Source organism: Larus michahellis, chromosome 6 (genome assembly GCF_964199755.1).
Source record: "Larus michahellis chromosome 6, bLarMic1.1, whole genome shotgun sequence".
NCBI classification, from domain to species: domain Eukaryota; kingdom Metazoa; phylum Chordata; class Aves; order Charadriiformes; family Laridae; genus Larus; species Larus michahellis.
Window position 1 is genome coordinate 31,499,628 of NC_133901.1, and position 22,798 is coordinate 31,522,425.

Sequence of the window (22,798 nt, forward strand, 5' to 3'; positions counted from 1 at the left end):
GTTGTATATTCCTGTAATACCTGTCTTTGAAATTATGCCATAGCTTCAGCGTAAGAAATAGAGAAGTAATTCAGCTCCTGGACTTGCAGTGCTTTGAAACGGGCTCGACTGCAGGACTATGGGAGGGACTGCAGCCGTGGTGTCTCGGTGGCAGAGCTGTGCTGGAGCAGAAAGGTCTTAGAGCAATGAGATTTAGCCTTGTGGTGGCTCTGAATTAACCCCTGCGTCTCAAAGAGGATGTGGCAGAACATGCAGGGAAAGGCTACAAAAACAAGGGAGGATGCGGAGGAAATGCTTGATGAGGAGAGCCTGAGAAGGCCGTGACTCTGGCTTGAAGGGGGGTAGGCTGTGGGAAGGCTGCCATGAGCAGCTCAGACAGCATCCAGAGAAGGCGACGGGTGAGGTGAGCACAGAGAAGTTACTCGCCAGATCACGAGGAGAAAGGGAACTTTGGCGCTGGTTGCCACAGGATGCTGTGGAGGCAGGTAGGATGTTCTAAAAGGGCTTAGGCAGGCTCTTGGACAGCAGGTTGACAAACAGGGATGTACCCTCTTACCACCCCCACACAATGCTTCTGGCTGTGAGGAGAGGAGCAGGAGGGGAATCAACTCGTAGCATCTCCTGCTGCCAGTGCTCGAGACAAAGCACTGGGCTAGTCAGGGCCTGTCTGTTCTGGAAAAGAGCTTTACTCTTTGATAAAAAAGTCACAACATTTTGTGGTCTAAGGTAAGATTTCAGTTGAGCAACAGTCTAGCACCTCAGCCCCCTCGAATTTTAGTTTGAGCAGGTTTCATTGCGTTCCCATTAGCATATCCCCTTGATTTCCACTCTCCCATGAGCATGCAAGGGCGTTTATTTCTGCTCGTACGGTGTGCTGTGCTGCTTTTGTGATTAACAAGTGCTTTTCTCTTTGTGGACAGTCTGTGCTCATGTTAAAGGGCTAGGAGTTTTGCCTGTCTTTTCTGAAGGGTGCTAGAGAAGTGAGGTTTGGTGAAGCCCCAGGTCCTCTGTCTTTTCTCGGTGTCTAGGCCAGCTCGATCTCTGCCACGTTGTGACTGAGGTGGTATCACCACGTCTTCTCTCACTCGCCTCTCGGAGCTGGACTCGAGCGGGCTGGTGCTCGATGCCGAGGGCTGCATGCCCTGACCTTCCCCATCTGAGGGGCTTCTCTTGTCGCCTGCGGGCTCCGGGCAGTACGGGGGGAGCCAGCTCCAGCAGAAGGAGCTGCTGGTGTTTTTCCACGGGTTCGGTACCGTGGGTGGGAATGATTTGCTCTCTCTGCAGGATGCTGCACAGAGGCCGGGATCCACTTGTCCTCAAACCCCCCTGACCGGGGGACACCGGCCTCTGCTCAGCCCGGGGCTGAACCAGAAAGAAAAACAGGGAGAATGAGGTTTGGGGCGAGGTCAGCCTGCTGCTGCCTTAAACAGGACAAAGTTCCTCCTCGGACGCGCGGCCATGCTCGGCTCCGAGCGGGAGGCCGGGGCCGAGCGGCCGCTGCCCGGGGCGGGACGAGGCCTCCCGCCGGGCCCGCAGCGCTGCGGAGCCGCCCGGCCATGGCGGCCGCCGGCCGCGGGGCGGCGCGGGCGGGCGGGGAAGGCGGCTGGGCCCGGCCGGGGCGCGGACAGGCCCTGCGGGAGGCCGGGCCGGTGCGCCGGGGCTTCTTTCCGGAGCGGGGCTGCGGGTCCCGCGGTGGCTCGGCCCGGCCTCTGCCGCCGCGGAGCTCCGCCGGCCGCGGGGCCGCCTCCCCGTTGCCCAGACCCGCCGGCCCCGGCCGCGCTCGGCTGGCGGAGCAGGCCCTTCGCCCGCTGCCTTTTCCTGGGGGGGGTGCCATTACCTGTGCTAACCACCCCCTGCAAGCTGTGCTAACTGCAGACTGCCCGAGTAACAGCCTTTAGGCTGCCGAGAGAGAATTGTTGCAAAAAGGGGGGATTATTCCCTTTCTGTAGGTTATTTGGTTCCCTCATGGCTGTTTTAAGACTACGCGACATCTGATGCTGCCAGCTGAGCGCTGTGTTCTTAGCTCAGTGGATGCACATGGTCGGTGTCAGTTCATACAATCAGTTTTATCACTGACATCTTTTGTGTCAGCAGTGGGTAGATCATTTTTCAGGTTTATAGAATCACATTTGGTTTGGGTTGGAAGGGACCTTAAAGACCATCTAGTTCCACCCCCCTGCCCTGGGCAGGGACACCTCCCACTAGACCAGGTTGCTCAAAGCCCCATCCAGCCTGGCCTTGAACACCTCCAGGGATGGGGCAGCCACAGCTTTTCTGGGCAACCTGGGACAGGGTCTCACCACCCTCAGAGTGAAAAATTTCTTCCTAATATCTAATCTAAATCTAACTTCTTCCAGTTTGAAGCCATTACCCCTCATCCTATTAGTAGATGCCCTTGTAAAAAGTCCCTCTCCAGTTTGTGCCATATTGAGGTGAAGGCAACCTTGCAGCACTGTCCCAGTTGCAGCTGGTGGTGCACAAGGTGATAACTGGGGGGATGTAAAACACCAGCAACGCAGCTGCGGTCACTGTGCTGCACCGACTGCTGCTGTGGTCCAAGTCATGCACCAACATCTCGGGAGGACTTGTCAGGAGGCAAAGTCCTCACAAAGGACTTGTGAGGCAAAACAGATGCTGATCCTGATGTGTGTTACTGAAGTGCAGTCTCACAGACAGCCTTGAGAAGGCTTCACAAGAAAGAAGGAAAAGAAAAAAAAAAAAAAAAGAGACAAGGATTTGAAATAGAAGTGAGTTGTACATGGTTAATAACATCACCTCACTGGGACAGTGAGATCAACTCTACTGAAGAACCTGACTGACTGTTCCTGTGAATTGCAGCACTGTGTTACTTTGCCAGTCGTACCAAACAAGATGCTCTATCAGTTCCTGGAAATGAGAAGTTACAGTCTCCTGAGGGGGGAAATAAACATGGGTGTTGCTCTCTGAGGCTTTTGAAAACAAGTTTGGTGCTTTGCATCATTTGTGCTTCTGCTTCAGAGCACTGTTGGGGCTGGCACGCACTTCGGGAGATGCTCCAGCATCCTGGGCTGCCTAGGACCCACTGTCCAGTTGTGTGGCAACTGTCGCTAAGGATGGAGACTCCACCATTTCCCTTGGCAACCCTTCCAGGGTCTGATCACCCTCACAGCAAAAGAAGATTTTTTTTTTTTCCCCTATGTTTAAAAGGGTTTTCTCATATTTCAGTATGTGCCCATTGCTGTTTGTCCTGTCACTTCTCAGGTCACCCTGAGCCTCCCCTCCTCCAGGCTGTCTCAGCCTCCCCATATGTCAGATCGACTTTGCAGCCCTGTGCTGGGCTCCAGCACGTCCCTGTCTGTGCTGTACTGGGAGCCCAGCAGCAGCCAGTGCAGCACTCAGTGCTGAGCCGGGTGAAAGGAGATCTCAACCTGATCATGGTGCTCTTTCCAACTCCAGGCCCAACCGCTTGCACCAGTTACTGGCCTCTGGTGGGATTTCACGCCGCTGGGGGCAGCCCAGCAGGTCAGTCGGGCTCAGTCCCCACTGCCCACGTACCAAGCCTCTCCTACACCGGCTTGTCTGTGAGGCTGCGATGGATGGCCGCGCTGAAAGCCAGGCCCAAGTCAAGGTAAGCAGCATCTGCTGCTGTCCCCTCCTCCACCAAGCCCATCATCTGGAGGAGGCTGGTAGGTTAATTGAGTGTGTTTTCCCTTTCATAAACCCACGGCTGCTTCCAGTCACCTTCCTGTGGTCCCTGTACCTGGACGTGAGTTCCGGGAGGCTTTTCTCCACCACCTCCCAGGTACAGAGGTGAGGTGGACCGGCCTGCAGTTCCCCAGGTCCTCCTCCTGGCCTTTCACAGACACAGGCATGATGTTTGCTTTCTTGCAGGCCTCAGGAATATCTCCCACCGGTGCAGCCCGTAAGGGTTCCACGGACTTGTGTACACCAGTTTGTTTAAACGTTCCCTAGCCTGAGCCTCCTCCGTGATGCCTCGCTGTCCTTGCTACACAGCCACAGAAGAGCATCCGCTGCTCACAGGGGCCTAGAAACAAAGCAGGGCCTTATTCTCTTTCTTTTTTTGTCTTTTCAAGTTGTGTAGTCTCACACACAGTTGGCTCTCTAAGCACGTAAAGTCTACTGGAGAAAGGAAATGTAGTAGTAGTTGCTTTGGCTCAGCTTGCTTTTTCAGTCTCATGCAAAGTAAAATAAGGACGTGCTGCCTGGAAGGAATAACCTGGGATATCAATATCCCCTCAACTCTCACCTTGAGCAAACACCACTCAAGGCAGTTTCTAAAGATAAACTATGCATACCTTACATCTTAACGACCCACCAGTAGATCACTGACCACTGCTGTTTCCTCTCCTCATCCCAATAAATGACTAAGCTGCCCTTTACTGCCCTGGCAGAGTCCCTTGTGAGGAGGATGGGAACATGCCTGGAAGCAGAGACTTCCCTGGGGCTTTGGCCACTGGGTGCAGACAAAGCAGATGCTCCTCATCGTTCAACTCCTGCAGCATTTTGCTTATCCATCCCTCTTCTAACTGCGTTTTCCTGATACTTAATGCTCTTGTTTTGTCAGCTCATCACAAAACCAGCTCTTTTTTTGCCTTTTCATCCCTTGTGCAAGTGCCTGTTCTTGGCTGTAACTCCCCTTTCACCACTTTTCAATGTAGAGCACACCCAGAACACTTTGGTTTCAATCCAGTGGTGCTTTTCAAGTGGCATAATATGCCAAAATACAATTATCTGATGAAGGCCACCGCTGGCTCCTGGTCTGTCAGACAAGGATCGCTGTTCATGCTGCAATTACAACAAAAACAGCTGCTGCACGTCCCTTCATTTATACATGAGGCACAACATGCTTCTGTTCTTCCAACTCCAGCAATGCTGGCAGTGGAAAAAACACACTAAGCAACTACACGGGCAAAGCAAAAGGAAAAGTCAGCTGTAGAAGCAGGAACTGGTCAGACCGCCCCCAGGCCCTCCTGCATCCCCAGGGACCGGAGAAGGGACAGGCAGTGGACCAGCCACCTGCTGAACTCCTGCAGGGAGATGGACCGGTCCCTGAGGGGAAGGGGAGCAGCACCAGGTCGCTCCTGCAGCCAGCACCCCTGCAGCTGATGGCTCAGAGGCACCATGGCACCAGTACGGTCCAGAACCCCCAAATGGCCCCATACGGGAGTTTCCTGCAGCAAAGGGGCTCCTCTCAGGAAGAAGCCAATGAAGCTGCACTCAGCGTGAAGTGACCTACTTTCAACACCCCATAAGGCACCATTTTGCTAACCTCAAAACGAACACAACTCGCATTTGAAAAGAACTTTATTTAAAATCAGAGATGGTACATACTTCCCCCCACCACCACTTACAAAATACGAGCGTCCAAGAACAGGGAACATATGTTATCTTGTACGGCTCGGTTCTGGGGCATGCTCTTGGCCACACTGGTTTACACCAGTCCCAATGATTTCAAATGGAAATGTGACAACTCATACAAAAGATCTGCTCTTTCACAGCTATCAGGCATTTAATGAATGTCTACAGAAACTTTTCTATTACTTCTAGTGTAACCAGATTTTAAAATTTGTCTTCTGCTAAGAAACCTGAAAAAAGAAATCTTCCTTTAGCAGCTGCGTACAACAGCAGACCAATTTTGGACTGCCTTTGTTACCACAACAGAGAGCAAGAGGCCACTCAACGCCTGGGCCATCAGCAATAAAATATGATCAACAGCAGCATTTTCCACTGTTACAAGTTACAGTCATCTACAGATGTAAGGAGAGCTTTTTCTTTTGTTTTTTTCTTCAGTATCACTAAGGAGGAACTGTGATCATCCGTAGGGAAGCAGTTAAGTACTGGATCCATTGTTAGAGTTGAGAGCAAGGTTTACCTTAAATAGGATTAAATATATATTGCAAGACATACCACATTTTGCAGATGCTGCACATAAAAGCAGAACTGTGGGCAGGGTCCCTCTACCTGCACCAAACATTCCCATACAACATTGTAAAATTTAAAACTATCACCACTGGTTGAAAGTTGTCCAAGAAGTATTTACAGCACAGTCGCAGCCCGCGGCCAGGAGAGGCTCGGTCAGCCAGCAGTTTGTGAAACTTCAGCATCGGTTATGTCAGAAACAGCTGCTGTTCGGTCATGCCGGTTTCTAATTAAGTAATACCCACTAACTCTATAGAAACAAGCATTTTGCATTTATTAGGACAAGAGGTATGGGATAAAGTTTTCTGTTGTGATAAGTGTTTGAGTGCTAACGCATTGCCACATGCTGCAGTAAGACTACTCTACGCGTACAGAGAGGACGATGCACTCGGGTAAGCTACAGAACGCTGCACGGCCCATTATGAACATGCTTCGTACTCCAGCTGCTATAAAAATCCTGGCTTCCAAATTTAAATAAAACCATTTCCAGCTATACAGAGGATTAGATCTCAAGACCGGTGTTTACAACAGATGTCAATTCCTACGTATCGACATGGCGTACAGGTTAACGTCTCTACAGAGAACAGGGCTGTGCACTTCACCGAATAAGTAGGTCCACGATTGTAGATCAACAATATAATTTTATTGCTTTGTACATCTGGTGCTGTTCAAGGCACTGTGGGCTAGAAAACTCGGAATGACTGCTGAAGGGACCTGGAATGCGACACGGCCGATGCCGAGCACCGCTCCTCGGGCAGCTGCTGCGACGACGAACCGGGGCTGACCGGGGAGAGGGGGAACAGCTCATGGCAGCACCGGGGAAGGGCACGGTCAGGCCTGGCCCAGGGAGGGGCCCCTCACATGCCCATCCGGATGCTCTGGATGATCTGGAAGATGGCTGCAAGAGAGCAGAGGAGGAGAGCGCTCGCCGGGGGCTCTCCATCGGTGAGGCCCGGTGGCGGAGGGGCTCCGGCGGCGCCGCTGGAGCCCCGCCGCCACCGGTCCCCACCGCCGCCCTCCCGCTCCCGTTTCCCCCCCTCACCTGATCCGCAAACCACGAAAATGAACAGCGCCAACAGCCAGGGCCCGACCGACGCCTTCTCCTCCGGGGCCGTCCTCTGCGGGCACAGCACCGCCATTACCCCCCGCTCAGTTCCCCGCTGTGTCCATCTCCCCCCTTCCCACCAGCCCTACGCCGCGTACCGAGGTCTTAGCGACGTTCCCGCGCTGTGTGATGTTCTTGCTGTGCTTCTCGTTGGCCATACGGATGCGCTGCTTGGCCACCATGATGCGACCGGGCCGCTCCGGGCCCGCCGCCGCCACTACCGCTCTCTGCCAGCGTCAGCACGGCGCGGCGCCGCCCGCCGGAAATGCGTACTGCGCGCGGGGCGGGGCCAAGATACCCGGCCGCCAATCCGCGCCCTCGCTCCCGCGTCACGTGTCGGCACTCCCGCCCCTACGCCCTCGAGCGACGTGGACGTCTCTGTGGTGGCCGCGACGGCGCTCACCCGGAAGCGGAAGGTGAGCCCGCCGCGCCAACATGGCGCCCCCCACGCCGCTGCTGGCAGGTGCGCCGGGACCGGGCGGCGGGGACGGGACTGGCCGGGGCTGGTGGCGGGCGGCAGGTCGGGATGGGGCGGCCCTGTGCCCTCCGCCGGTCCCCCCTCTGGGGAGGGCCGCCGTGGCGTGGCCAGGCCTGGCACTCCGTGCCCGCTCCGCTCCCGGTGGTTGAGCCGGGCCGGACGGTTGTGTGAGAGCAGGGCAGGCCCCTCGCTCAGCCCCGTGTCCCCGGGACGCCGAGCGGGCGGCGGTAGCCCCGGGGAGCTGCAGGACGTGGGGACCGTTCCCGTGGGGCCTCTGCAGACCGCCCAACGGCTCGCAGGGCCTCGTGGCTGAGTGAAGCTTCTTCCCCATGTTGTGTGGGCTCACCACTGCGCTTCGTGGAGCTTCTTTTAATAGTCTTTCATTTTCTCTCTCTTTTACTTTTTAAGTTGCCTGTAACATAAAGGACAAGTATTTTTCCTTCCCCATGTTTCTAAGCTTTAGACATCAGCATATTTATCCTCACTTGGATGTATCACTTGGGGGGCTGCAGTTTGTTTGGGGTGGGTTTTGGACTGCTTGTTATTGTCTGTAATTTGCTGTAAATTTGGATCTTAATTTTTCTTGGGAGTCTGATGGAAGACCTGAAGAATAGATTCTGGGTGGGGTGCGTAGCTAGTGGATCATATTTAAAGTGTTGTTAAAATATATCCTTGAGGTATGTTAGGAATATGAGGTACCCCTAGAGTGTTTGGTGGCAGGTGTTGCTGTATCTGCATATGGATTCTATCACATGGTAGACGTACAAACTGACCCAGCCGAGCAGGAGTGGTGCTCTTCTGCGCTCAGACCTCCTGTGCACTGCTGGCCCTGACGCTGCCTTGAAATAATACAGCTGCAGAACCTGCAGCTTGAGATAGTACAGGTCTTGCTTTCTTGAGTCATGTTTCTCAGTAAAAGTTGTCACCTCAGTAGGCATTTCTGGTGTCCCAAGAAAATACACAAAACACAGCTAATGCTGTTTTATTCACTATACGACAATCCCAACTGCATGATTTTGCATGAAACCGTCTTTATTTCTTGTTTGTCTCTTAGTGCCATAAGCATAGCCATGTCTCTGAAAAAAAAGGAAATTTGGAACACGTTTTCTATAGATACTTCTTTCATGCCTTCTGTTTTCCAAGTTGAACTGCAATGTCAAAACTAACAATAGGGCAAATCCTGTCTCATGTCAGCAAAAAAAAATGAGTCTGACACAACCTTCTTTTGGCAAATGCTCTTCCTGTGTTTAGGCAGCTAATCCTCGCTTTGGGGAGTATCTAGGCAGCCCTTTTCAACTCCATTGTGCAGGGCGCCGGTGCAGCTCTTGCAGCGATGCAGAATTTTCAGCTTCTGCAAGTTAGGCTTCATGAGGCTGCCTCCTGCAGCAGGGCTGAGGCTGAGGACCAGCGGCCGTTTTAGGACGAGAGGTTGTCCCATCCTTCTTCCTTATGGAGGTGCAGCTCTTCTGTAGTTTGGGGTCATCCTGCGAGATGAAGCCAGACTTTTGTTTTGTGGTATCCAGTGAGAGAATGATGACTGAAATCTAGGAAATTGCATTTAAACATAAGAAAAACTATTTTGCTGTGAGACTGAATATGGGTGCAGGCTGCCCAGAGAGGCTGTGGATCTCCATCCTTGAGGATACTCGCCTCCTGTCCAGGCACAGCCCTGCAGCTGGAGCCAGAGCAGGGTTGGGGTGGGGGCTCCAAGGGTGCCCCCACCTCAGCCCCTCTGCCATGCACTCAGTTTGGGTCTGTCCCACTCTGCCCCGTTGCCCTCGGCAGTGCTTCTGCTCCCTTCTTTGCACTGGCACCAGTGCTGCCATGGCAGAGGGACACACCAGTTCATAGAACAACCCCGTTCGGAAGGCTGTACTGGAAGGGCCATGACAGTCGAAGCAGGGAGTGGATCGCATGGCTGTGGGCAAACTGGCTCCTCAGTTGCTTGTGCGTTGTGTGGCAGAGCTGTTGAGGCTGAGAGCTCAGCTCAGCTCTGCCGCTCCGATGCCTCTGTCCTGTGTTTGAATCCTGTGGCTGCCTTGGATGAAGCCAGGTGTCTTGGCGTGTGTTATGTTCTGAATTTCCTTTACAACCCTCTCTCTCACTTACGTCAAAATGCAAGCAGAGGAAAAGTGTGGGCAGGTCTTAAGGTCCACAAATTAGATAAAGTTTTTGCTTTGGACCATTTTCTCAATTTGAAATGAGTAGTTGTTTGTTTACTCTTCCAGTGAGAGGATCCGAAGGGCTTTATATGGTGAATGGGCCACCTAGTTTCACAGAGAGTACAGCATTTCAAAGGTACTGTTGTTATCACTATTTTTGATCTTTTGCACAAAATAATCTTCTGAAAAGTAAAGGCAGACTTTAAAATTGAAAACTGTGTAAATATAAGTGATTTTTTTTCTTACTGTCAGTAGTTCAGAAAATTGGTAGTTTTGAAGGCTTTATGCTTGCGTGACTTCTCATTGCCCTGGTAATAATCAATGAACAATTGCAGAGTAGATTGCATTGTTACAAAGCACTACTCAGGAGCACATCAGGAAAGTTGGTGTGTTGCTTTACCTTTTTGTTAAAAATACCTTAACTTATGCAGTATATTTGAATACTAATGTACATTTTTTTATTTCTCTAGGGACTCTGGAAAAAATTGCAAAGCTGTTGCTTTTAGCAAGGATGGTTCCCTTTTCGCTTGGTGCAATGGAGAAAAGTTGGTGCATTTTTTGTATTAAACTGGATCAGTTATGCTCCGTTTACTCTTGTCTGTGTAAAGCTATTACTATTAATGCAAGCGTTTGCATACATGCTTTAAATGCAATTTATTTTTGCATTATTCACGGTAGTGGCTTTGTTTCCTCAATAGCAGATTAAATATTTACTGTTTTGCTCTTATTTATAATGCACCCATTCCTGTAGATGTGCGTTATTCGATTTTTGGTTCATATTTCCCCGTATGATAGTACCTGGTTTTCTGGGATCAATCTATTAGTAAAGCTCACAGAAAATTAAGGTTCTATGCACCTTGTGTACAAACATCACAAGGTTTCTTTTTTATAAACCAGGTGCATTATAGAGTTCACTAGAGATCATCTTTTACATAAGAGTGCAGCATAGGGTTGCTGCCGTAAAGAGGCGATAAGAGGTCATAAGGCTGCTTCTGAAATGTCAGTATTCTTACTAACAAGTTAAAAAAAAATCTGCAAAAGTATTTAGTAGTACCATTTAAATGTTTCTTCTGGAGAGGTAACTTAGATGTAGGATTCATTACTTTCACTGTTATTTCTGATTCTCCATAATATCCAGACTCTTAAATTTTCATTAAAAATTTAATCTTGCCAATTGGAAAGGTCTGTTTCCAGAAAATGTCTGTGGGAAATAGGTTTTTCAAACAACCAGGTTGTATATCCAGGTCCCCATACTTTAAATGAGGATATTCCAAATGGCAAATCTTTCCAGTCCTTCCATGCCTCTTTGTTTTGGGGGCTGTCCATCTTCCTTTGTTTCTGAGGGGGAGCAGTTAATGAGATGGTGAGGAACAGGCTTCTAATACAGCTTCTGAGAACAACAGTGGCTTGGACACATCGTGATGTGATCTCTTTTGTTTCTTTGCATTCTGCATGTGGCAGATGTTTGATAATATGGTGTTCAGAAGTGCTGCTCGAGCTTGTTTGTTCAGCCACCTCACCTTTGCTTTTCATTGTCCATGTCTCCCTGCATCCCCCAACCTCAAAACCCCAAATCTTAAATGGTGTGTCCTTATAGATAGAATACTTAAAAATACGTGGGATAATTTAGTTAGATTCTTTCTGTTGGCCGTTGGTCAACTTTAGCACTGTGGAAGTGCGGATGGGCTCCATGAATAGAGTATATCTTGTCTCTGTTTCAGAGTTTAAAATATGTGACATGTTTTGCCCAGTGCTTTCACTCAGTTTCTGTTATGCTTGGGTACCTGGTTTTAAAATGTTTTCTTGCAAAAATTTAGTAAAAGCAGGAGGGGAAAAAAGCTCTTCTAATTTTGTTATATTGGCCAAATTTGTAACAGATCTAGAAGAGTCAAATACGTGAAAAGTTACCTGGGCTATTAATTAACTATTCTAAGCATGTTTTATTGAAATAGCATCTTTTGGTTCCAGAGTAAATATTGTTAATGTCACCAATGCTGAGTTACTGTGTTCCTTTGATCTTCCAAAGGCAGTTTGCCTTGAATTCTCGCCAAAGAATAATGTTCTGGCAACATGGCAGGCCTACACAAGTGAGTATTTTACCAGCTGTAAAAGTACACAGGGTAACTGCATGTTTGAATTTGGTTTGCATGCTTTCCATTACCTGGTTTGTCATTGTAGTGTATTTATTGGCTAAATGAGCGGTATAGAAAGTGTACAGAAAATTATATGGGTAATCAAGTATATAGTGGAGGAGGGAGGGATGCCATCTTCTGAAAGCATCTGGTATCGACCATTCCTACAAACGCTACATCAGAGCGCATGTGCTCTAATTACTCTATTTAAGTAAATTTAAATTACTCTATTAAGTAAATCACAGCTTTCTAAAAATTGCGAACTGATCTTAGTGCAAAGAATGTGTTTGAATAATATGCTGTTTGAGCAGTTTATATAATTTATATTGAATGTGATGTTCATGGTATGAAATAATCCTGATGGCCAGCCTGGGTCAAATGCCCAGGCGGTGCTCCTCTTCATCCCTGTGCCTGGCAAGGCTTGAAAACACTGAGACCTTGAATTCCACATAGCCTAGCTGGCTATAAAGTAAATAGTTTCACGAATTCAGACACTAGAGTCTTCCGAAAGTGGAGTTTTCCCCAGCATTGGAAGAGAAATTAGCCCTGTGTCGCTCAACCCAGGATGCATGTATAGACAAGGAACATTGTAAGCTGTCTCAGAGTAGTCATGTCCTCCACTGGGCGTAGCTGACTTGGGTGTTCTCCATTGTCCAGAGGGCTTTATTCTCTCCTCTGCCTCTCTCTGGAGTGTACGTTCCTGATTTAGATAGCCTCTGTCTTATCTGAGCTGCGTGCCTAAAGCAGATGTGTCTGAAGATGCTTCCTTTGACAGAAAGAGCTGGCCGTAAGCTGAGCCTGTGGGAAGTGTTCTGGGACGGGTTGTCAGATAAGACAAGGCAGCACAAGTGACAAAACCGATGCCAACTGTGACTGTTAGAGAACAGTTAGGAGGTCTGGTCTGAATCACTGGTAGAAATAGGCAGGCTGTAGTATTCAGAATAAATAGGAAGGTACAGAGAGTTTAAACCCAGGAGAACCATTTTGTATGGCTTGCAGAGAAAGCTGCGACTGCAGCGCGATGGACAAAATGCATTGAGTTCTTGCGAGAACAAAATGTAGGAGTGGAGAACATACCTTCATTGTTTGCAAAGAGGACAGCTTTTGGTTTTAATTAAAAAACACACATTAAAAATGTTAGTTCTTTCTGGAGACTGAAAGACTTATGTTAATAAATAAAGCAATTAGCAGTCTAGGGTTTAGTGCCTCAGGGGGTGGGATGCTTCTTATAAGAAGTTTATGCATGTTTGGTTGCTTGTAGAATCAGGAGATGGAATGTAATCCCCAGAGACCACTACTGTAATCTGTGCTTTTGTTGCAGCTGCTAAAGATGGCACAGCGGGGGTGCCCAACCTACAGCTTCATGATGTGAAAACTGGAAAATGTTTAAAAGCTTTCATCCAGAAAAAGATGCAGAACTGGTAAATAACATTTCCAGATGCTAATTGTTTGCAAAAAAAAAAAATGGTTTCTAAAATCTGATCCAGGTAAATAGAGCTTTTAGTGTGTTGTTGGCTTTTCAAATACTGCCTGCTACTAGCTGAAAGCAAGTCGTAAGTATCTTTGTACGTAGTTGTAATTGTTCATTTCTTGGTATAAATACCCTATCGTTGTGCACCACAGAGAAAGCTGGGAGACAATAACTAAGTCTAGTTGTCTGGGTTTTACTATACAGCTGTCATTTGTCCATTAGAAACATGTATTGTGTTTGAACTTGCTTGGCTTTAAAAATTGAGGGGGAAAAAATCCTAGACTGATAAAGATGAGCAGAATTCAGTGTTTCTAATTTTTTTTTTCTTTAAATGTAGGTGTCCTTGCTGGGCAGATGATGAAAGCATTTGTGCCAGGAATGTAAACAACGAAGTGCACTTCTTTGAAAACAACAACTTTAGTACGCAAGTATTTCTATATGTTCCATTGCATTCTATATAGGCATCTTCTTTTGGATGTTTTTTTGTTTGTTTGTTTTCAATTTTTTTCCTCATTTCTTCTTTTGCTTGCTTTTTATTTTAAATATTGCCTACATTCTTTTTGAATTTAGAATTCAGAATCATTATGTCTTAATGAAGTATGTTTTCACTTTCTTGTTTATCTTTTCAGTGACTTATCTACTATGAAATGCACCTAATTTTCCATTAACAAGGCCTGATTCTGTATTGTTTCTCATTTAATGAGATCCAGGAAATTGTTGATAGAGATTACTACTTTGGGTTGTGTGTATCCTGAACTATTAAAAAATGGCTCATCAGAACATTTATATTGATGGCAAAAATTAATTTGTGAAGCTAGAGCAATTTTTTCAAGGAAATTCACTACTAGTGGGTAGAATATTTGGTGTGAACAGAGGTTGAAAAGGGAAATGGGAAGAAAAAAGCAGGAGGATAAAAATGAATTAGAACAAAAATCCAAAGGTATAAAACAAAACAGGGAGGAGAACAGTGGTGGGTATTTTTGGGTTTTGGTGGGCTTTTTGCTCTGGGAGCTAAAAATACAGCCTATGAGAGGTGCAGTTTTCTGAGAATTAGTTCTAGTGATGTTAACGAAGCTATACTTGGGAAGCACGAAGTGTCTGTTCCAGCATGAGGCCTGCTGCTCAGCGCAGACTTCCTTGCTGGAATGAAGTTGTGGGTTGCTGCTGTTTGTTTAGTTTTTAAAGATGCATTTCCTGTAAGTTGTTGCATAAAGGGGCGATGTTCAGCGCAGATCAAGCCTTTATGAATGCTTCCTATCAGGAAGAGTCTTCCAGCAAAGCTGCGAGGGGAGAACCTCTGGCTCTGTGTAATGGTGCATGTTATCTGGACGTGACGGATGCTGCTTCCTCTGAAGTCAGCACAGATAAGATGAAGAACACTGTGCCTTGCTTAAAACACGATCTGTGTTCACGTGGGGTTCAGAAGCTTCCTTGTTGTTTGAACTTCCAAATAGTAAACATTGGATTTCAGACCTAGGCTTGGTTCAAGTTGGTTTTGTAAATAAAAATGTGTGATGAAATGGGAAAGTAATGGTTGGTTGTCTAGTAAAAGAAATCCCTTATCATTATATATACTGTTCTTTATTATCCATGATACAGACCCATAAAATGTATAGTTAGTAATCCAGGCTAACATGGCTTGTCATTAACATCATCACATCTGTGACCTTTTATTTTTTTGCAGATACTATTACAAATAAACTACATTTGCAAAAGGTTAATGATTTCGTGTTATCTCCAGGAGCACAGCCAACCAAGGTACTTCTAATGTTTCCAATCTCTTTGTTGGTTTTCTTCAAAAAATTACTGTAACTTTAGTACAACATACTAGTAGTAAATAGACCCTCTGCTGCCAAGCATATCATCTGCAAGAAAATCTTGTGGCTTTGTTTTAGGTGGCTGTGTACGTTCCGGGCAGTAAAGGTGCACCATCATTTGTTAGACTCTATCAGTATCCCAACTTCAATGGCCCTCAGTCTGCACTAGCCAACAAAAGTTTCTTTAAAGCTGACAAGGTGACAATGCTATGGAACAAAAAAGGTATAACAGCTGTATGTTTAAACTTTTATATTCTACCCATTTTGGATTTAATGACTTTGCTTACTGTGTGGGTTTTGCATTTAATTTGCACGTGCAGATAAATACTGAAGATAGCCGTTAATGCCAATGCAATGTTAAGGTTACAGTTCTGAATAGCCTGAAGTGCTCATAACTTTCTTGTGTTGGCTTCCATGATCATTTGTATAGTGCAATTGAGAATACCCTACATGTTGGTAAATTTTGGAGTTGAATAGCAAATTCAAATTTAATTTTGCATTCTGTGATGATAATGTATTTGGACTGTATACATAAGATAATAGCAGAGCATAAACTGTTCTTAATCTGTAAAATTGTATATGCACAGACCTATCACAATTGGTATGACTTGCACAGTCCTCTGTGCGCTTTGCTGTTTGTTAGCAATGAGCCGTTTCAGAATAATTTCGTAAAAACTGTTTTACTTCAACCCACATTGTTTGGAGTATGGGGAAGGTATCCCTTACATTTAGAAACAACATGTGGGCACACAGTTCTGGATAAAATAGATGTACATAGAAAAGCTGTTGATGAAACATTTTATTCAAGGACCGATCAGGATGTTTGGTTTCTGCCTTAGATGAATATCTTTTTTATAGCTGCAAAAGTATGTTCACTTTATCGTAATTCAATGGTGAATGAATAGACTTAGCTTACACTTTTCATCTGAGAAAGGAAGATACTTGTTCTGTTTGGGTTAACATTTAGGAAAAATTAAATTCAGAAGAGAATTTTAACAGCACTGTTATGCAAGCAACTCACTAGAATTCATAATCAAACTAATTTCAATTTGTTCATGGTAGTTTGTGAAATAGTTTATATTATTTGCAGTAACAGTATTGAAATAACTGTGTCTGTTCTATTAGCCACTGCTGTGCTAGTGATAGCTAGTACGGAAGTTGATAAAACAGGTGCTTCGTACTATGGAGAGCAAACTCTGCACTACATTGCGACAAATGGAGAAAGTGCGGTCGTACAATTGCGTAAGTAGCCCACAGGAATTTTTTTATTCTATTATAGCTCTTGATAGTGGGAATTGCTGTTTCACTAGTTTTTGTTTAATGTATGAGGGGGTTTTTTGTTAGTGTAATGAAGTAATCTTTAAAAGAAGAAATGAAGTACTCTTAAAAAAACAATCTGGTGAAGGATTTTGTTAAATCTGGGGTAAGGTGGTGTGGATTTTTTTTTTTTTTTTTAATAGCTGAATTATATTGTCATCTCTGGTATACTTGTTGTCTTGCTGTCAGTGGCAGAGAAGAGACACTTTCAGTTAATATATACAAATAATTTGCTTGGGAGGGTGTTTGTGTGTACAGGAAAGGAATTGTGCATGTTTACTAAGGAAACACCTGGACAATGGAGACACCTTAATGTCTGAGAAACCAAAATGGACAGGACAGTATGTTACCAAACAGAATAACCCTAACTGCACTTACAGACATGCAATTGATACTGTTACTCAAGGAACCAAGGCAGAGTAAGAGCAGTTTTTTTAAGTACATTGGAAAATAGAAATACCTTATTCTGTATTGTAAAATGGAAAGTGTTCTAAGTCATTAAAATGACACGTTGGGGAGAAGCAAGTGGATGCTCTTCATTTCAGTGTCTTGTTTGAACTGGAAGTCCGTTAATTTCACCATGGTGGTATTTTTTTAATTATCTTGAGTTTTGCTCTTCATGTTAAACACCCATCTTGTTTGGGATTATAGAGAGGCTAGTTTGTGAACACTTCCACACGCTGGGGATGGGGTGATGTAGACTGTCTGTGCTTAAGTGACTGTAGAGAGATTGTGAATATGTTCTCTTCAATACTAGTGCTGACTGGCAGAACATCTCCAGTTTGCCTTCTCTAGCAAAACTTGTGGTAGCAAGTACTGTGCCCCATTTCCCTTTGTTGCTGACTTCACTGGGGAAAAATCATCAGGATTATAACTCAGTATCTAGAATCTCTCTGGGAGCAGTTCCCTGGATTGTGAACACTAGTTGGTTGATTACATGCTTTTTAAAACCTTCTTTGCCCTTTTAAATATTTTTTTTTCCAATGCATCTTTATTTAACAGAAAGTTTATAATTGATTTTCATTTAATTTTGCTATTCCTTTTCAAGGAAAAAAAAAAAACCAAACAAACCAAAGTGGTGGTTATTCCTGTTCAAGAAAAAAAACCCAACAGCTAAAACGCAAGTGGTGGGCACTTGGAGTGAGTGGTGCCTCATTTCCTGTGGATTTGTACCTTCTGGTTACTTTTGAGGTCCAGTTTTGAAGCTGTTTTCACATTAGCGTTTGTGGAGGGTTTTTTGGTTTTGACTAATACGTGCTCACGCTGCAGCCTTTGCCTTAGCTGTTGAAGCCCGTATCAAGCTGCCCTCGTCTCCCCAGCTGCCTACTGTCATGAAACGTGCAGAAACATAATTTTCTGTGAGAACTGTCTCTGCAGTTGCATTTGGTTAACGTCATCTAAAAAATTTTAAAAGGGGAAAACACACGGACAGTGTGATTGCACAGCCTAGTTTCTTAAGATAATGAGGCTTTAGAATAACAACAGGAATGAAAGATTTAAATCAGTTTGATATGTTGTATCAATGTCGATTTAAGAATTGTCAGTAATACGCTTGGCATTTATCTGAAATACAGGTAAAGGTATGCAAATTATGAAAAGTTATAATGACCTATGTTTTTTATTTACCCCTGTACATTTTACATGAGTTTCCATCACTAATTGATCGTTCTTCAGTATCTCCTAATGTTCTAACCCCCAGAATTGCTTCTGACAATATCAAGTTTTATTCATTATGCGTAAAAACAGTTTTGTGTGCTCTCTCACTTTAAAATCTGTCTTATAAAATACTGTGTGGGAGCATGGTCCAAAGATAACTTAGATCAATGTTTCTTAGCTCTACAAAGCTGCGCTATGCAATATTTTTTCTATTTAAAAAAGAAGAACTAGTATCCAGCTGGTATAAAACTCCTGTTTTTGCAGGTTTCCAGTGGGACAGTTTGAGAAGGTCCTGAGAGATCATACTTGAATAATGATGAAAAAAAAAGGAATTTTTTTACATGAAAAAGTATGCTTACTGTTAAAGTGCTGATGTTGACCCCGCAGAGGTAATTTGGAATGGGTGCAGTTATTGTTGCAAACCTTAACTAAAATTATCAGAAGATAAAGTGTTGTTTCTACCTCTATTGTTAGCAGAATTCATTTTCACTGTCAATAATAAGAACACAGCCTTTTAGCAAAGCATGAAGTTAAAAATAGCTATTCATTTAATTTTTGCTTGCACTGAAAAGATACAATCTCCTAACAGCTGCCTATTTTCCTTTTCCTTTAGCAAAAAATGGTCCTATTTATGATGTTGTTTGGAACCCCAATTCTGTTGAGTTTTGTGCTGTGTATGGTTTTATGCCTGCCAAAGCAACAGTTTTTAATCTGAAATGCGACCCTGTGTTTGATTTTGGAACCGGTCCTCGCAATGCTGCCTACTACAGCCCCCATGGACACATCCTAGTGCTAGCAGGATTTGGAAATCTCAGGGGACAGATGGAAGTGTGGGACGTTAAAAACTACAAGCTCATTTCCAAACCAGTAGCCTCGGATTCCACGTACTTTGCTTGGTGTCCTGATGGGGAGCATATTGTAACAGCTACTTGTGCTCCCCGGCTACGAGTCAGTAATGGCTACAAGATATGGCACTACACTGGCTCTCTGTTACACAGCTACGAAGTTCCATCAAATGAAGAAATGTGGCAAGTTTTCTGGCAGCCCTTCTTGGATGGAGTGTTCCCAGCGAAAGCGGTAAAGTACCAGGCAGTTCCAAGTGAATTGCCCAGTGCTGAGCCAAAGCCTGCCCAAGCGTACAGACCTCCGGCCCTGAGAAACAAACCTGTAACAAGTTCCAAGCTTGTAAGTAGACTTTCATATATGAACTAAATTGGTTTGTTTCATTGCTTTGCCCGCCTATATTTAATGAGAGCCATTAGAAGAGTAATCAGACTGACAGTAGTATTGTGGGGTTTTTGAGAGGTTTTCTTGATAATCCTCTTTGATGCTTTGCTCACTGTTGGCAAGAATGTATGCTGGAAAACTGGAATTTCTTTGGTCCAAATACTGTCCTTTTACAAAGTCATTTGCAAACTTTAAAAATGCTCTCTACAACATGCACTGGAACAATAAACTGAGAATTTGTTTTATGGTGAAATTGGATACTCCAGTTAAGACAGAAGCCTCTAATTTGGGTGACCCAACTTACCAGTCTAAACCCAGCTAGACAGGTGTTGGTTTCTTCTCTTTTTTTAGGTAAGTTTAGTTGCTAGAAAAAGACTGGATTGTTAGCAAGTCAGCTGCAGTTTAAATAGATTTCGGTATGGTGACCTACATATCTAATGAGTTTCTTTTATGCAAGTTTTCAAAGTAGGCTGAGTAGCAACTAATTACATTTAACAATTGCACCCTTGATGTTTAAGTTTTAGCGAGCTTTGATTTTGAGCCTTGTGCTTTTGAAGGAAAGACTGCTGCTTGGTTTGTGAGGAACCTATTAATCCTGCTGATGTCTGATTTCGCACGTGATCAACAAGCAGCAGTAGTAGAGAAAAGATATGTTAAATAAAATAATTCTGTTTACTTATATGGGTAAGAAATCTTGTCATATGAATTAAAACAATCCAGCTTCTCAATTACGAGTTTCTTAAAAAAACAAAAGACCAAACCCCCTCCTTTTCATCCCCCTCTGCCCCCCCCCAAGAAACCCTACTCCATCTCCCCTCCCAGCAACCCATTTTTCCTTTCTTGTCACTAGGAATTTGAGTTAAAAAGTTGTCAACAAAAACAAAATGCCAAGTTTCAGTCATTTTGTGCTGGTTTATTCCTCTTCAATTTTATTTATCCCTTGAGAGAGGAAACATGATGATTTTGTTATTTTATCAGAAATCCATGAAATCTTTAGGACGTACAGGATAGTCCCATCAAACCTGAGAATGGATGAGTGCGAAACCCTTTTCACACTGGTTTCTGCTACTTGAAAGAGAAAAAGGGCACATACTTTTTTTTTTTTTCCCCCCTTTGTTTTTTCTTCCTCTTCCTTTATGGCTCATCTTTGCATATGGAGTTGTCGTAAGTAGGTTTTGGGGTTCACTGTTAGGTTTGTTGTAGCAACAGGCTTGCCAACATGGAATACAGGTTTTGTAACTGTTAATTTTGCATATCCTGCAGCATGAGGACGAGCCACCTCAGAATATGAAGCCACCGGGAAGCAGTGATAAGCCACTCTCTAAAACAGCTCTCAAAAATCAAAGGAAACATGAAGCAAAGAAAGCTGCTAAACAGGTACTGCAAAAGTAGTTTTTTCAAGGATAATGTTTTCACAAACAGCACTGACGAGTCTCAGAGCAGTGGCCGTTGGTTGCACGGAGAGCTCTCCACATGTCCTGCACGTGCTGAGTTGTGGGGAGGGTGGTGGACTTTTTAATTGGACTAAAGCAGGTACAAAAGTATGACATAAAAATAACAGGTTTGGTTAGTTGCTGTGAATGTTAGCTGAAATCAATGTTAAGACTAAGTAATTCTGACTTTTTACCTTCAGACCATTTGCACATTTTTCGTCAGTGTTAGGTGAGAGGTAAGGGATGGACTTGCTGCTCTGATGTGCTCCCCCAGCAGGTCGGGGATGAGGCAAGTTATCAGGGCAGACCAAAGACAGCCTGGTCTCTGTCACCTCTTTGCTTGGTAGATAAAAATCAGCTTTTGGTATTAGCCTTCCAATTTCTATAAAATTCTGAAGCAATAATTTCTTTAAGTAAGATTTTTAAAAATTCTTACCTTGGTTTTGAGGCCTTTCTTCAGAGACAATGACCCACCGGTCTACTTTATAACATATTTGTCTATGTATTTGTCATGCCTTGCTGATTGTTATGGTTGGTGTCTTGAGGAAGTAGAAATTAAACAAGAAACAACATGTGAGTTGTTATAGATAACCCTTCTTTTGTGGAAAGCATATATATAGTTAATGCAATACATCAAAGCAAGTCACTGACAAATTTTGGAGTACACCAGCAAGCTAGTGGAAGAAGAAATATTAAATGGATCCCTTAAAATGATGAAAGAAATTTTTCAGCCCCTTTGTAATCAAAGGTATTTTCTAGATAACGTTTTTATTTTATTTATCTACAGGAGGCCAAAGCTGATGCGAACCAGGAACCTGCACAGTCCTCAGCATCACAGAGTGCCCCACGGAGCACTGTGCCTGCCGTTACATCAGGAGATCCTGAAGTTGACAAGAAGATAAAGAATTTAAAAAAGGTGAGGGGATTTTTCTTTTTTGCTAACAGACAGTGGATTTCTCTAAGAGATGGTCTGTAAGATCTCATCTGATTGTGAGGTGACGGGCTCAGTAGGATAGCATTTGCATAGATGGTAATCTTCTGAATTTTTAACCCTTTCTGCATAATCCAGCAGGGCTTTCTTCTCTTGGCTGCCTCCTGCTTTTCATAGTCTTCTGTTCTGATTAATATTCCAGGCTTTCTGAGGAAAACATGTGGTGAAGAGGGACAGTGATAGAGGAGGAGTAACTTGGATTGAGAGAATTTGGATCTACCCCTTCAGCGAGACAGTGTGTGGTGTTTATGTTTCAGAGACTAAGAAGTGCTTCTGTTCTCTAGGTTTTGTTCTTGAAAGAAAAGTCTCTTATTGGTGGGGAATTCTGGACTGAACATTCGGAGAGGCTGAAATGAAATGTGCCTTCTGCATTGAGGCCTGCCTCCTGGTAGATCAGGGAATTGCAAGTGCAGGAACTTTTGAGAGTATTTTTTCTATTCTTGGTTCACCAGTATTGTTGTGTTAGTGTGGTTTTTTTGTTTGTGTTTTTTTTTTGTTACAGAAACTAAAGGCAATCGAGCAGCTGAAAGAACAAGCAGCTGCTGGCAAACAGCTAGAGAAAAATCAGGTACTGTTAAGATGCATGCAGTTTATTCAAGTTTCATTTTATAAAAAGCTACGTCTGTGATACCTTGTGCTTTTTTGTTCTAGTTGGAGAAGATTCAGAAAGAAACTGCTCTCCTTCAGGAACTGGAAGACCTAGAACTGGGTCTTTAAAGCTTCATGGAAATCCAATGTGGCTTTGACACGAAGTTCATGGAAAAACATACTTTGTATTAACTTGAAGATAATAAAATGTTTCAGTAAACAACTGAGGATGCAAAAGTCCACAGCTTTCCTGCACACTTGCCTTTTAGGAAGCTTTGCTAAAGCTCTGTGCGCGTGTGAAACCGTAAATCAGTAATGAGTATCACATCAGCCAGTTCTGCTGCTGTTCCAACCCGAAATGTGCTTAATCCTTAAAGCCTATTGCCTAAAAGACAGAAGCCACAGGTTGGTTTATCTTTTGCTTGTTTGGGTGTGAGGGAAGGCGATGAGGCGTACCCATTTGATAGCTTTATTATACTTACAAAGACGTGATCTTTATGCA

The 22,798-nt window shown here is 44.6% G+C and overlaps 2 protein-coding genes across 5 annotated transcripts; one reads left to right on the forward strand and one right to left on the reverse strand.

The window, feature by feature from the left end:
- Positions 1–5,286: 5,286 nt before the first annotated feature.
- On the reverse strand, positions 5,287–7,357 carry SERP1 (stress associated endoplasmic reticulum protein 1). The gene is made up of 3 exons (XM_074593083.1): positions 7,123–7,357; positions 6,962–7,037; positions 5,287–6,817 (listed from the first exon to the last, which is right to left on the reverse strand). Exons 1-3 carry the CDS (start codon positions 7,204–7,206, stop codon positions 6,777–6,779), a joined length of 201 nt encoding a protein of 66 aa, XP_074449184.1. The 5' UTR covers positions 7,207–7,357; the 3' UTR covers positions 5,287–6,776.
- On the forward strand, positions 7,287–22,519 carry EIF2A (eukaryotic translation initiation factor 2A). 4 transcript variants are annotated; one of them, XM_074593077.1, is made up of 14 exons: positions 7,287–7,440; positions 9,731–9,800; positions 10,135–10,209; positions 11,633–11,751; positions 13,118–13,217; positions 13,605–13,687; positions 14,952–15,025; positions 15,163–15,307; positions 16,210–16,326; positions 18,671–19,242; positions 20,548–20,661; positions 21,505–21,633; positions 22,211–22,276; positions 22,360–22,519. In XM_074593077.1, the coding sequence occupies exons 1-14, from the start codon at positions 7,290–7,292 to the stop codon at positions 22,423–22,425; spliced, it is 1,881 nt and encodes a 626-aa protein (XP_074449178.1). In that variant the 5' UTR covers positions 7,287–7,289; the 3' UTR covers positions 22,426–22,519. The 4 variants fall into 4 exon arrangements, with proteins under 4 accessions (XP_074449178.1, XP_074449180.1, XP_074449181.1 ...); XM_074593079.1 differs by having other exon boundaries at positions 7,386–7,487; XM_074593080.1 differs by lacking the exon at positions 7,287–7,440 and adding an exon at positions 7,499–7,544.
- Positions 22,520–22,798: the final 279 nt, after the last annotated feature.